Source organism: Chlorocebus sabaeus, chromosome 7 (genome assembly GCF_047675955.1).
Source record: "Chlorocebus sabaeus isolate Y175 chromosome 7, mChlSab1.0.hap1, whole genome shotgun sequence".
NCBI classification, from domain to species: domain Eukaryota; kingdom Metazoa; phylum Chordata; class Mammalia; order Primates; family Cercopithecidae; genus Chlorocebus; species Chlorocebus sabaeus.
The window spans coordinates 100,326,645-100,342,920 of NC_132910.1; the positions used below are offsets into that span (position 1 = coordinate 100,326,645).

Here is a 16,276-nt window from a genome sequence, read left to right on the forward strand (position 1 = left end):
TACATTTACACATTTTCCACTGAGTAGGCTTTCCTTTTCTGTGTTTTGCATACCATATTATAAATGAAAAAACTGAAGCAGAAAATCTTTAAATAATTTTCCCAAGGCCCCATGGCCAGTAACTTGTATAATTGGTTTTGAAACCAGCATAGAGACATTTGAGAGCCCACTTAACTATACTCTACATTCCTTTTAATTTAGTGTTTTCATCCATTCTTTTTTTTTTTTTTTTTTTTTTCTTTTTTTGAGACGGAGTCTCGCTCTGTTACCAAGCTGGAGTGCAGTGGATGCAGTGGTGTGATCTCAGCTCACTGCAACCTCTGCCTCACGGGTTCAAGCGATTATCATGCCTCAGCCTCCTGAGTAGGTGGAACAACAGGCACTCGCCATCATGCCCGGCTAATTTTTGTATTTTTGTAGGGATGGGGTTTTGCCATGTTAGCCAGGATTGTCTCGATCTCCTGATCTGCCCACCTCGGCCTCCTAAAGTGCTGGGATTACAGGCATGAGCCACCACACCTGGTCGTGTTTTCACCCATTCTACAGGATTTTTTTGTTTGTTTGTTTCCTAGCATATTTCATATGACACATTAATTAATTTATGTATTTATCTATGTGTTGTTTTGAGACAGAGTCTCACTCTGTTGCCCAGGCTGGAGTGCAGTGGCGGGATCTCAGCTCACTGTAAGCTCTGCCTCCCAGGTTCACACCATTCTCCTGCCTCAGCCTCCCAAGTAGCTGGGACTACAAGGCGCCTGCCACCATGCCCAGCTAGTTTTTTATATTTTTAGTAGAGACGGGGTTTCACCATGTTAGCCAGGATGGTCTCGACTTCCTGACCTTGTTATCTGCCCAAAGTGCTGGGATTACAGGCGCGAGCCACCATGCCCGGCCCATATTACACATTATTTTTCTTGTTTCTGTCATGTTATTTTCTGTTTATGTGAAATAATATTTTTTGTTTACTTGAATGAAAAATAAATTAGCATAATTTTACTACCTTCCTCTTCTTTCTCCTTCCATCTAATAGCAGATTCTGGATGTTTGCTAATGTCTCTCAACATTTAATAGCATTTTTCAATGTGTGTTTTTAATCTGCCTTTTGTTCAATAGGCTTTTGTCTTTTAAAAAGATAATAAATTGGTTGCACTTTTGGCACATTCCCTACATATGAATCTTAGTGGGAGGCAGAACCCACTTCCCACAATTTGAAGCCAAAAGTCAGACGCTTATGACTCATACCTCTTCTGTTGCTAGGATGTAGATACGTGAACTTCACCATTAACTCCACCAATCCCAAACTTTGAATGGAAACAAATAATGCTTTTAAGAGTGAAACAGTGGGAAATCTATTTGTGTGACAGAGTAACTGTCGCACAAATATACATTTTTCAAGGGCAGCATTTGTGAAGTCAGGAACACCCAGGATTCAGTGTCTGCATCAGACTCTTTCTGTATAGGATTTGGCTGGATTACTGGGAGCTACTCAGCCTTTACTATTCCTTTATGTTTCTGAACTTAGTTCTCTACACCTGTGTACAATATCTTCCTCAACATCTTTCTGCTTAAATCTGTAACTGGATTTATTTTGCTTATAATTAAGAATCAAGCAGTGTTTTGATTGTATCTAAACATGAAGAGAAAAGTTCCCACTTGGAATGTGCTACTTGGACAGATGACGTCTCTGAGAAAAGGAAGGGCATTGGGCAACCACCTACTTCAATTTGAGTACATTTTCCTCTGAATGTAATAACTCTTTTGGGCAACACAACCTATCTTGTAAGGGAGCCCTTTTCAGATCTCAGGCATTTGGAAGGTCACCTAGGGCATTTCATGGTTAGGAAGTTGAGCCAGAGAAAATTACAATGCTCCATCCATGTGGTTTTTATTACAGGGAGTGTCCCTACCAGCCTTTTGCATGGAAATATGCTTCAGCTATTGTGCTACTACATTTCAGTATGTAAATCTTTCACTATAAGTCTAAATATTTCTCAAGGTAGAATTTATCAGAAAAAAATACAAATTTCTACTTACAACAGCAATATTGCAATATAGTTATTGCAAATTACTGATTATAATATTCCAATTTCTATTATCTTAATGGACAAATGTATTATACCTATCAACATTTAATAAAATTTTCCAGTATTTATTTCAATTTGCTTTTGCTTGATATGGTCATGTCTTTTTTTTCTTAAGTAATTTATTCAACTTTTGGAGAATTCCACCATCATATGACACTTAGTATGACTTAATTTCGTTAGTGTGTTTCTTATCAGTTTGGAAGAGATCTTTATATGTTAGGTTTTTTTTAAACTTTGTGTCATATTTCAGCAAATATTTTGCCAGTTTGACTTTTTAACTTTGAAAAAAAAATGCTATAAACCTATAAGAAGATATCTTGACCACATTTATTGAAGTCTAACCTTGTCTAAGCATTTAGGTATGAAAATATCAAAAAAGTCTTTATTCAAAAGTCTTATAAAAACAAAACGGAAAATTTTTTAAATGACTAAACCTATACACAGTGAAATAATAATTGAATATTCTAAATTGTTATCTCAATCTCATATGCATAAACACACACTTGCAAATATGCAAGCCACAAATACCACTAAGTGTGAATCTTATATTCACTTCCCCATCCCCTAAGAAACTAGTGAAGACCTTATCCATGCATAGCTAGTGGACATGTGTCTCTCCTAGGTTTGGTTCCTCTTGCACTTTTTCAGGCCTCTCCTCTGTGTCCATGTTGCTTGCTGTACTCATTTTGATCTGAGTCAAAGAGATTATTTTTACTACTATCTGAAGCATACGCTCAATCACTCTATGTCTAATTGCTCAGTATAGAAACTGTTAAATAAACATTCTTGGTCAACTTTATCATTAAATATAAATAAAAATTTATTGTTTCCCCCCCAGTGTACTCTGAAAAACATTAAATAGCAGCTCCTAATTGCCATAGAAAGGGTGCCTCTCTACAGGCCGTGGTTCTTATCTTCATGTTTCTGGTGTGAGCTCACCTGAATTAGCTCTATTAGCACCAGGTGGGAGTATTATCTAGCCTTGGCTTTTGGCAGGAAACTCCAAACACTGGAGTTTCCTGACCTGAGAAAAGACTCCACCATTTGCAATGATTGGACAATTCTGGTACCAGAATGGTCTCATGTTTTACAGTGCTCTGGAGCTAGACAGACTTATGTTTGATTCTCAAAATTCATTCTCATCTATGTCACTTGCAAGATGTCCAACTTTGGGTAATTATGTTACATCTCCATGCCTCGTTTTTCATAATTACTAAAGAAAATTATACAACCTGGAGAAATGATACCACTCCAATTCTTGATCACCAACCTCAGTGAGGTTCTCAAAGTGGCCTGGAATTTCATGCATGCTTTTTAAGGCATCTCTCTGCCATTTTCTGTAGTACCTCAATCTCCTCAAACATTCAAACCCATCTAAATGCTTACTCTCACCAAATGGCCCAATTCCTTACTTCACAAAGGAAGAAAAAACAATTAGTTTATTGCAACCTCAACTTCCCACCAGTAAGTCTAAATACTTAACTGCATCTACACATCTTCTTCTCCTGCAACAATGGAGAAATATGTTTCCTCTCACTTAACGCTAATCTTGTCAAGTATCTTGGAAATCCACCCCCTCCAATCTCCTTAAAGGCCTTATAATATAGATTATCTTCATCTTTCTTGTATTGACAACCTTTCCCTCTTACTGGCTTCTTCCAATGAGCATTTAAGCATACATAAATATTTTTTATCTTAAACTATCCTTCTCTAAACCTCATAGTGCCTCAATTTATCTACTGCAGATGTTTTCACTGCATCAACTTACTGTTACTAGAGCCAGAAAATCCTGTCTAGCAGCATTGGAGACTGTGGACCTAACCCTCTTCCTTCTACTGCCTTTCAAGTGCCTTGATGTAGCATCTTCTGGTTTTCTTCTTACCTCTCTGGTTACTACTTTCATGTTTGTGGAATACTCATCTTCTGCTTCCCTTTGAACGCCAACCAGTTTCTCTCAATCTTTCTTTGTAGGATTCTCTCTTTATATAGTCTCCCTAAACAATGACATGGACTCTCATGGCTCCAGTTAGTATCAGTAATGATGATTCTCAAATCTATGGGTGGCAGCAGGTTTCAAGGAGGGCATCCTTGGTCAGGGAGCTGCATCAACATATTTAGAAGAGGTTCCTCAAATTTCAAATTCTCCTGGCCCCAAAATACTGTTATGTATCCTTCACTCTCTTGAAAATAATTTATTAAAAACATGTATTAGGCTCCTAGTGTGGGCCAAGAAGGTACAAGACCTTGTGAAGACAGGAAAGATAAAATTTCTGTTTTCAGGGGTTACATTTTAGTGAAAGGAGCAATAATCTAATAAACGAATATAGGTTAGGTGGTAGTAAGTGCCAAGAAGAACAATAAAGTGCTTTAAAAGAGACAGGGAGTGATTAGAGAGTTATTTTGTACAGGTTAGTATGGGACAGCTTTTCGATAATGTGACAATGAGCAGAGACCTGAATGAAGTAAAGGAGCAACATCTGGGGGAAGAGCTTTCTTAGAAATATGATGAGATTCATTACCAAAGTGAGGTAATTTTATAGATGAGAGAGTTTTACATTCTTCCTCAGTGAAAGAATTTAAGAACTACTGATGAATCCTAAGTCTTTCTATATGGCCCAATCTCCCTTCTGAATTTTGGACCCATATACTCAACTGCTTCCCAGACATCTCAAGGATTTCCCACAGAAGCTTTAAGCCCAGTGTTGAAAATTGGACTCTACTTTCATTCTTTTCTACTGCTCCCTCCTGCCTGCCCCTCCCCTTAGATTCTGCATTTCTCAACCATACACCAGATTGCTCAAGAAGAGGACCTGGGAATCATTCTTGACTCCACCCTCTTCCTTATCTCCAAATACAACCAAACCCAGAGTCCTATCAACTGTCTATTTCCCCATCACCACCATGCAGTAGATTACTGAAAAAGCATACTAGTTGTTCTCCTTCCATTTTGTCACCCTCTCCTTCCAATCCATTGTCCAAAGTCAGTAATTTTTCAAAAATACAAATATATTTGTGTCACTGATCTATTTTAAAGGCATCCATTCTCAGACACCAAGTATAAACTCCTTATTAAGGTTTCTAAGAACGTTATTAATCTGATTCCTACCTTCAACTTCCTTTACTGCCATTGTCCTCCCAACTATGCCCCAGCCCCTTAAATGTAAATAGTTCACCTAAGCTCATTGATATGGTCTTTCCTGTGCCTCTCAGCCTCCCAGTACACCTGACAAAATAAAGCTACCCCTCACCGTCCAGATCTCACTTTATTGGTCTTATCCAAATGCTGCATCAAACACACTTGGGGTTAAATGGCCTTTCTAAATGCTCTGATGATACCTAAGACTTCTTTCAGTTGTCTGCATTACTCACTAGACTATGTATGCTCTTCACACACCAGGCAGGAAATTGGACCCAGTATATAGTGACTATTATCAAATTTAAAAATACATATGTTATTGAATAAACGAACATAGGCCTCCAGGTACTTGTGAGTGTTAGCACACATGTTATGTAATAAAACTGTTTTATACAACAGGAGTCCCCAACCAACTGCTCTGTGGCCTGTTGGGAACCAGGCTGCACAGCAGGAGGTGAATGGTGGGTGAGCGAGCATTACTGCCTGAGCTCCTTCTCCTATCAGGTCAGCGGCAGCATTAGATGCTCATAGGAGCAAGAACCCTATTGTGAACTGCACATGCAAGGGATCCAGGTTGTGTGCTCTTAATGAGAATCTAATGCCTGATGATCTGAAGCAGAACAGTTTCATCCTGAAAACATCCCTGCCCCTGCTCTCATCCATGGAAAAAATTGTCTTCCACGAAACTGGTCCCTGGTGCCAAAAACGTTGGGGCTGTTGCTATACAAGGTGCCCTGTCCTATAGAGCTCACGAATAGGTTCAAATTTTGTTATTATTTCTGTTTTGTTCTTTTGAGACAATGATAGCAAATTCCTACTTTATCAAATTTTCAAAGAATTCTATAACCTCCAAAATATTGAAGACCATTGAGTTATGCATAAGACGTTGTTAAGGTAATAATGAAACTAAGATTCTCCAGGGCTGTTCCAAATTTACTGATTCAACAAATATTTATTAAAAGCCAATTTCAAACACTTTTTATTATTGTAGCTATCAACCATTCCAATGTCCTGGAATTTCAACATTTTTAGTCAATAGAAATCAAATATATTTAATTTAGGATTAAAACTTTAAAATTATAAATATTTAGAGAAAAATATTGAAATTAAGTAAGATCCTAGAAGCGTTACATCAAGGAACGAACCCTGTTTTGTGTCTTTATGATTCTGTAATATCATTATTACTTATACCAAAACACATGCAAACAAATAGCACAAAAATTTGTAAAGGAAAAGGACATTTTTAATTGTGGAAAAAATATTCATATTAAAATATAGCAATCTCTGTAGTCTTTTGATATATGACTGGTAAGACAATTTGATGCTGCTTCATTATTTCCAAAGAATTCCAAACTAAATTTTTCATAGGGAATGGAAATCATATGGTCTCTTGAGTAATCTTAAACTTCTAGCAGACACTGTCCACAGCAACAAACTCTGAAGTGGCAGTAAAGCAATATGACTATGGAAGTCTCCCAGTGGAGGAACTGCCACAGTGCTGACAATTATTCAGTGATTTGCTGTGCACCCTCTAGATCAGAAAGTTATGAAGAATTCCCCCAACAGCAACCCTTCACATAGGCACAGTCCAGGAAACTTACAATTAACCGCATTACAGGGTGTCACACTAGGATTTTGACACTAGGCAAAACAACTTTAACCACATCAGCAAAGTAATCATCCAACAGACAAAGCACCATGCCAATGATGGAATAAAAAATAAAATCATTGATCATAACAAATTTTATAACCAAAAAAAAGTAAACAATCTACTTTGTATTGGCTCTGATCCTTTAAAAGTACTTCCCATTCTTTTTATCTCAAATCCTATCTCCGTATAGAAATTCAGCATTTTCCTTATCAATTAAATCACTCCTTTTCACCCTCATCTTTGGCCCATTCTTCCTCTCTCAATTTTTTAGATTCATTTTTGTCCCAGAGGTTATGAATGATTCTACAATTCTTTCTGATATTAGGAAATGCTATAATTAAATTATATAGCATGTATCAAATGTGTGCAGACAGAACTTTAAGGATGTGTGTGTGTGTGTGAGAGATCTCCTTAGACTGCCATGATAAACTTCTACAATTATGTTAATTCATCCACTCAATAGGTATTTGTTGAGTGCCTACATATAATCAAATACAATAGGTATTTGTTGAGTGCCTACTACATACGAAACACCATTCTAGGCATTTGAATACAGAAACAAACAAGACAGACAGATACCTGTCTTCATGGAGTTTGCAATCTATCTAGCCAAACTAAAAAATATATGTATACAAACAGAGAGATAAACAAGAAAAAATATTAGATTATACATGCATACAGTTAAAATGATAGAGTATATATTATGTGTCAAGGTAGTCTGTGGTGCTGTGAATAGAAAAATAAAGAGTACGTGCTTCCAAATAAGTCATATAAACCATACTGTCCATGTCAAACATGTAAACAGATGATGATAATGTAAAGAACTGGACACAATAATGACCAGAAAAATGGAGAGATCAGCTCTGCTTGATGGACAAGAGAGGGTGTCTAAGTGAATATACTTTAGGAAGATCTTGAAAGATGAATTGGAGTTTATCAGAAGATAAGGAAGGCAGAGGAGAGAACAGCATGAAAATATAAGATGACAAGAAACAATCAAGATTTGCAGTTTGCTAAAACACAGAGAATATGTCAGGGGGTATGATGTGATGAAGCTTGACAAAATGCAAGAGCCAAAACAGGGAGGTCATGTGTACTATGTTATAGTTCCTACTATATCCTGTAAGCGATATAGGCCCTCAAAAAGGTTATAAGAAATGAAATAAGGTAATAACAGTGGAATTTTTCAAATATGGTACATGGCAAATAGATTTGACGGAAGTAGGTCTGTAGGCATAGAGATCAATGAGGCAACTATTGCAATTCTCCATGTAAGGGTAGATTAAAGGAAGTTCTGGCAAGAAGCACAAAGAAGAGCAGTTCAACAAACATCATGAAAGTGGAAGCAGTTGAATATGGGAGTGAAAAACTTGAAAGAATCTAAGAGACATCCAGGTTTATGGCTTGAGCAATGAGTGGTAGAACAGTTTATCAATATAGATAGTTATAGGAAAGAAAGAGCTTTGTGGAGTAAGAAAATCAGTTCATTTCCCATTTTGGAGAAATTTAATTCTAATTTAAACATAGATCTTTTAATGTCTTAGACAGACATGGGTTTGAATTCTAGCTCTTTCACTTACCAGCTGTTTGACTTTGGGCAAATAATTTGCTTCAGTTTCTTCAGCAATAAAACAGATATAGCAGCTACCATACAAAATTATGGGATTAAGTATATGGAGTGTTTACCTTTTGCCAGAGTTTTACATGTATTATCATGTTTAATCATAACTACATATGTGATTCACATACATATTAATTTACACATGTTAGTACATGTAAACATGTATACCCAGAGATAGGCAGATGGATTAACTCTAACAGTATCATCACATTGTCAGAGAAATGTGTTCAGGATGCCCACTGCAAATCTATTCCAGAGGTTTTTCCCAGAAGATCAAGGAATTGGAGTGGGCACTACTAATATATTTTATTTATAGTTGATTTCCCAAATTCCTTATTAGCAGTAAAACTTTAGCCCTCAAGGTGAGGACATTTTGGGTTCTCTCAAAGGTTTTCCAAGATGGACCCACTTAGGTTCATCTGCATTTGCCCAGCCAAAATGGGTCTGCATTATTTATTTTAAAAATCAGAATTGCAATCTATGAAAGTTGACCAGGTAGATATTTGTACGTGTGTGTAATTCTTTGAAATTGAACATTTATGCACTGAAAGAGTACCCAGGAGTGTGGGAAGTGAAGGAAAGTTGCTCTAAACAGAAAATGAGCAGATAGCAAGGAAGAAACAACTTTAGTGCAAAGTTATTTCAAAATATCCTTGTTTAAGAATAGGTGGTCCCAGAATTGCTGAGTTAAGGATAAATGAGGCCTTTTGTTTGGAGTCTCCAACTTTTCACAGTCTAAAACTATCATCATAGCAGATTATTAATCACATTTTCTTAAAGTATGTACACCAAAAATTAGTTGGATGTGGTAGCAGGTACCTGTAATCCCAGCTACTCAGGAGACTGAGGCAGGAGAATCGCTTGAACCCAGGAGGCAGAGGTTGCAGTGAGCCAAGATCATGCCATTGCACTCCAGTCTGGGCAACAAGAGCAAAACTCCATCTCAAAAAAAAAAAAAAAAAAAAAGTATGTACACAGAATTTTACTTAGAAATATTAGAGGCATATTGAAAAATTTTACTTAATTGAATCTAATGAGAAATTTTAAACACATTATAATATCTGATGTATAGCTTACCTTGGTCATTACTCTTTGTAATCTTTTGCGTTCAAGCCATCCCCTGACATATGCCTGCATGATGGTGACCATTCTAATCAATTTTGGGGTAATCATGAATTTTTTTCTTTCTCGGAATACTTGGAAGATTTCTATGTGTGGTCCAATTCTTTTAACTTTATTGTCATGTTTATCAGTTTTATTTGGAGTATCTTTTATCCTAAAAATAAAACAATTTCTTATTATAGATAATATGAAAAATTAACACTTCCACAGTTTTAAATTCTTTCAATGATGAATACATTGAAATAGGAAATATATTATAACTTGTACATAGAATTCAATGCATGTACATAGAATTCAAACATGTCAATAAGGTCCTCCAAAGAAGGTTGAATATGCCAAGATCAATATTTCATGGATAAAATTAACCTTCTGAAGAAAAGAAATCCAAAAGAAAGTGAATTTTTCAGTCTATCTACAAGTATTCAAAAGAGAATGTTTTCATATGACAGGGCAGATTAGTTCAAATAATTTTCTTGTCCCAGAAGCTATTTTAAACTACAGAGTAATTCAAAATTATTTGATTATTTGACACTGATATTCTGTTAACCAAACATCATCAGAAAAATAACTTTGATTCAAATACTTTGAATTGAGAGGCTCTGTACTATGGTGGTAGGATCACGGCCTTTAGGATCAGCAGACGAGAAAGGTGATACTGCAAACAATGACCAGTCTGCAATATTGCTATGGGTGACTTGGTGGTTAATAATGAGTGTCAACTTGACCGGATTGAAGGAACAAAGTATTCATCCTGAGTGTGCCTGTGAGGGTGTTGCCAAAGGAGATTAACATTTAAGTCAGTGGGCTGGGAAAGGCAGACCCACCCTTAATCTGGGTGGGCACAACCTAATCAGCTGCCAGTGCAGCTAGAATATAAGCAGGCAGAAAAATGTGAAAAGAGAGACTGGCCTAGTCTCCCAGACTACGTCTTTCTTCCATACTAGATGCCTCCTGAAACATCAGACTCCAAGTCCTTCAGTCTTGGAACTCCAACTGGCTCTCCTTGCTCCTCAGCCTGCAGACGGCCTATTGTGGGACCGCCTTACGGTCATGTAAGTTAATACTTAATATATATATATATGAATTTTATATATATAAAAATTATTATATATATGTAAATGGAATATATATATATTCCATTTGTTCTGTCCCTCTAGAGAACCCTAATACAGCGACCCTAGTAGCGATTAATAACATTTGAGAAAATTGAAGATTTACTACCATTAACAGATTATCTGTAATCTTGGTAACCTTGTGTCAGCTTTTTCTTTATATGTATACACCTGTTATGTTTTATATATGATAGCCAGTTTTTCGAAGTCTTACAAAGTCCAAAGTCTAGTTCCCTTGCAACTTTTAGCATATAAAAATGCTTTCTTCTTCTTAATGTTTTTATTTCTGCCCTCTCACAAATGGAGTTCCACTGACTGAGATGCCCAGGTCAATTCATTCACCAGGGCTGAGTCTTGCCCCAAAAATGATCTGTACCTACATCTCTGAATCCCAGACTCAAGTTTCTTGATTCTCAGAGCGAATCTCTGACTCACGTTCACTCTGTTTTAGCATTATTTTCTTAGTCTGTTTTATTTAATTTTTATGTTAAGTTGATTTTTAAGTCTTGTTCTGTTTTGTACATGGCTATTATTTTTATTCTCTCAGTAACTGAAATGTGGAGTATGATTTTCATTACTTGACCCAGCCACGAAGTCTCTGTTCAGTGGTAGATGGCAGGAAAACCCAGTTCTGTCTTTCTGTATTTGTCTTTCTGTAGTTTTTCTTGAAGCTTGTACTACCTCCTGATATTCTCTATATTGTATGTCATTTGAACACTAGCATAACACCATTTTTGAACATTAGTTTGAATATCATTCAAGAGAAAATTTTGCACTCACTAGAATAGAGATCAGTCCCAGATTAAGAAATTTTCATAAGAAGCATTTGTTGTAGATCTTTTTGACTTCCTGACCTTCCTACTCCCAAGTAGCTGCAATGAACCAGTGAGATTTGTTGAAGCACAGAAAATTGTGCTGTATATTTATTTTTGACCTATATCTAACTATGTATAACTGAGGCTGCTAGTTCTCTTTGTGTCTATGTTTGTAAATGAAAAAAAAAAAGTCCTTTTCCTTCTTGCAAAAGGAAATAAATTAGCTTCGTACAATATTCATGTAACTGGAGCTCTTTTGTATCAGTGGCCGATTCATTCTCTCATTCTCTCTTTTTCACTCCCTTGAAAATGTTTATACATTACTGAGCCAAATATATATCATTTTGTACACTGAGGGATAGCTATCTTATTAAACAAAGCTGCCAGAAGAGCTGAAGAATAGGAAACAAAGTTTTGTATTTGTTTGTTTAAATTAAGACTGATTTTGAATAGCTTAGAAAAGAGGCAGCTCTGCCTTCTAAGAGGATTTTTGCTGGGTTAATATTATACATTTTAGGAATGGGCATTGATGTATGAGATCGAGTGGAATGCAGGTGAAATGGTAATGATGACTTCTCGCCTGCCCATATCATCGAGATCTACTATGAAATCGAAGAAATTCTGAGTTGACATCTTTTTCTCATTTCTCTCAGAGGAAATAAGAGGACTGTTATAGAAATAGCTAAATACCCAAACCAAAAAGTGAGGGAAGGTTTCATGTTCTAACAAGATGCAAATAACAAAGGAATATGTGTGATGGTAAGGTGATGTGTAATGTGTATTATTGAAGTGACAGCTCTAGGTCATTAGAGTCTTCTGGTCTCCTAAGTTGCCTTGAAAGGCACAAAGTTTTTAATCCTCTACTGAAAAGTGTGTGTGTGTACATGTGTATGAGAGAGACAGACAGAGAGATAAAAGAGACAAAGAAAGAGAGACAGAGACAGACAACAGAGGCCGAAAGAGAACTGAAGGTTATTTCGGGTAAAAGTTGTAGTTCATATGAGTGATCAGAACTATATTATGTAAAAAATATGAAGAAATGCAAGCATGTTTACAAAATGAAGAATGTGATTTGTCTGGTTCTCATAACAATTGAAAAAGAAATGAATTTTATCTTAGGTCTGAAACAGATGAACTTTGATCAATACTATATCTCTAGATAACTGGAATGTTAAAGAAAAGACAAGAACAATTTATAGAAGCGAACAATTTATAGACGTCTTGATGGAAAACAAATTGTATTTACAAATAATGAGTTTGAAAAGAAGCTAATACACTAAATTTTGACAATGGTAAATTTTGATGAGCTTAATCATAAAACAGAGAAATGCTTGTGAATCCTTAACTATAAAACATTACATAGGTGGTATATTTTAAAAGTAAAATTAGAATATGATATCACTTTTGTTATACTGACAAACTGAGTTTTGATTACACAGTCTGCTCTTAACAGAGGGAAGACCATTCTGTGCCTTCAATATATTTTGCCCAAATATCAAAAAGTTCCTTTTATCACTTAAGTATTCCTTTTATCGTGCTTGTGAATCTTTTTTCTCTTCTTTGTGACTTTTTTGCAAAGTTTGGTATTCCTAACATTTAAAGTTACTTAGTTACTTGTGTCTCTGTTATTTCTTTTTTACTCAAAAGGCACCTATGACTTCTGTTCATATTTTACTTCATCTGACAATTTTTTCAATATTTTCCCCATATTCAAGTTCCAAATTTTATTTTATTATTATTATCCTCTCTTTGAGACAGAGTCTCGCTCTGTCACCCAGGTCGGAGTGCAACAGTGCAATCTTGTCTCACCACAACCTCCGCCTCCCGGGTTCAAGCAATTCTCATGCCTCAGCCTCCTGAGTAGCTGGGATTACAGGAGTGTGCCACCACACACTGCTAAGTTTTTGTATTTTTAGTAGAGACAGGGTTTTGCTATGCTGGCCAGGTGGGTCTTAAACTCCTGTCCTCAAATGATCCCCTGCCTCCAACTTTCAAAGTGTTGGGATTACAGGCATGAGCCACAGTAACTGGCCTCAAGTTGCAAATTAAAAGAAAATAATAATAGTAATAATAATGTCTTTTTAACCTAACTTTTGGATACCCCAAATGGCTTCAGGATCATACCAAAGATGTTCTTCTTCACTTATAAAAGGAGGGCTGCAACACATGACAAGGTACATCTTGCATGGTTGTCATACAAATGTTACAACAATTTTATTTTTTTTAAACCAAAGATAACTCCTATATATTGGCCCTTATGTGTACTTCTGCATATTAGGACCATTGGCTCAAAAGCTTGCCAGCTCCAAATTCAAAATTCTTAGACATTCAGTTGTTTTAAACATGGCCCAAATAAGCATATTTTTAGCCATTTGGAGTCTACTTGCTTTGCCTACACCATGAAATCGCTTCCAATATCTGTTAGACATCAATAAGGCAAATCCGGGGGCTATAACATACCTCATGCCACTGCTGCTCTTTGGAGCTCAATGACCCAGAGATTCTCCATCCTGTGGTTGACAGAGATTCTCCATCCTGTCATCATCTAGACATGGAAGTCCCCTCTCTGATTTCCCTCTCCCACAGGAGACCACTACTCCTTCTGGGTAGGGGCTCCATGTCACAGTCTCTGGAAGGCCTTTGCTGGGAGAGACTTCTCATGCAAACCTATCCATGTGCTGACCAAATAAATCTTGGTATTGGCTACTGCCACTTCAGGGTCATGTCTTTTTCTTGATCAGAGCCATGATCCTCGACCTTGCTAAAATGGTCCTTATTTTTATCTAATTCAATACTGTATTGAGGACTGTCCTGTTTATCAAATTTCAAAATATAAAAACAGGTGACTAATCAAGGAAAAATTTGGCCTAAGTTGAATATATAACAAATAAAATATTAATAAAGCCGGGTGCAGTGGCTCCATGCCTGTTATCCCACCACTTAGCAAGGCTGCGGCAGGTGGATCATTTGAATCCAGGAGTTCAAGACCAGCCTGAGTCATAAGGTGAAACTCTTTCTCTACAAAAGCAACTATGAAAAATTAGCCAAGCATGGTGGCACATGCTACCATGAGAGGCTGAGGTGGGAGAATCGCCCAAACCCAGGAAGTCGAGGCTGCAGTAAACCACGATCATACCACTGCACTCCAGTCTGGGTGAGAGATTGGGACCCTATCTCAAAATATACATATACATATATATTTTTACATTTACATAAACATATTAGAAGCACAGTGTGGCATATTGATGGTCAATTAAAGCCTTCTTAAATACATACCTTTGCAACGTGATTCTGCAGCCCTACTCATCAAGAGGTGGAGTCTATTCACTTACTCTAGGACTATGAGCTGGTCTTGTGAATCAGTCTGGCCAATAGAATTCAATGGAAGTGATAATGTGCCAGTTCTAAGTATGTGCTTTAAGAGACTTTACACAGTTTTTTTCTTTCAGAACCCTACATCTACATGACAATGAGCCAGCAAGTCTCTAAAGGATGAGAAGCCACATGGGGAAGACAGAAATTGTACCCACTGGCATAAGCCCAGGTCTGGACCAGATCATCATTATTGTTGCATGAGAAATAATAAATAGCTGTTGTTTCAAGCCACTAAGTTTTGTGATCCCATTGCGGTGATAGATAACTGATGCACATACTTAGGTCTATACTCAAAGACTAACACAATAACTTTCAAATTGATTTTTTCAAAGATTTTGTTTCAGAGGTAAATTATCTGCCAAGTTGTGACATTAGAGATGAAATATTTAAAACCTTGAGGCTTGTCAATGTCCTCATTGTCAATATGTTCTTATTTCAAAGTGATCAATGACTAAATCCATATGGAAAAAAAAATATGTATGTCCTAAGTAGAGGACTCCATTCCTCTCCACTCTGAGATTGTTGATTATTACAGCAAATTTTTGCTAAACATATATTATACAAATCAATCATATCATCAGCAGGTAGTTTCTGCCCAAAGCCCTGCTATAAGTTACAGGTTATAAATTTCATCTTCTGAAAGAAACATCAAAAGAATGGTAGCCTTATGAACAATGCATTTTCTTAACAATTTATAGTAGCAGGAAAAGACTTATGGGCACGGGATTCTCAGCTTAAACTGACATCACAACCATGAACGTGTTAGACTAAGCAAAAGAACTGATTCAGGATTTCAGGACTTTTTTCATCCAGAAACAGAAAACTTCATATGGTATTCTGCTTAAACCCAGATCAACAAATTAAGAATTAATTATCTAGAATTGAATACACTGATTATGTTTCATATTTATTTTCTAATAAAATATGAGAAAGATTTTTTTGAGTCAATTTATAAATTTGAATTTGTTTGCCTTTACTAGTACAAACTAGAATGAAATATCCTTTAAATGGTATATAAATGGTTTCAACTAATCCATCAGAACTTGAGGGGAAAAAAGTCCTAATGAAAATGTTCATATATAAAATAGATTAATAAATCATTGTGAATAAGTTTATAGAAATTAAGAACACATTTTATTTTATCTTTAAAACAATATAGAACAATAGTTAAATATATACAAAATGCCTCTACTGAGTTCATTATAGAAGTATTTATTTACAAAATTTTAATAAGAATTGATACTTTTTTCTATCAAAATGTAATTGAAAAATCAAGTTTGTAATCCATTTTCCATTTTAATATATAACATTTAAAGGTAAGTCAGTAAACTAGGTATGGTGGCTCCTATTAAAAAACGTG

General features: G+C 36.1%; 1 protein-coding gene across 1 annotated transcript in view; it reads right to left on the bottom strand.

Moving 5' to 3' along the window:
* IQCM (IQ motif containing M) overlaps positions 1–16,276 on the bottom strand; it is a 398,588-nt gene that overhangs the window by 206,554 nt on the left and 175,758 nt on the right. Inside the window, 1 exon segment of the mRNA XM_007999956.3 lies at positions 9,570–9,768. Coding sequence (XP_007998147.3) covers positions 9,570–9,768 — 199 coding nt within the window.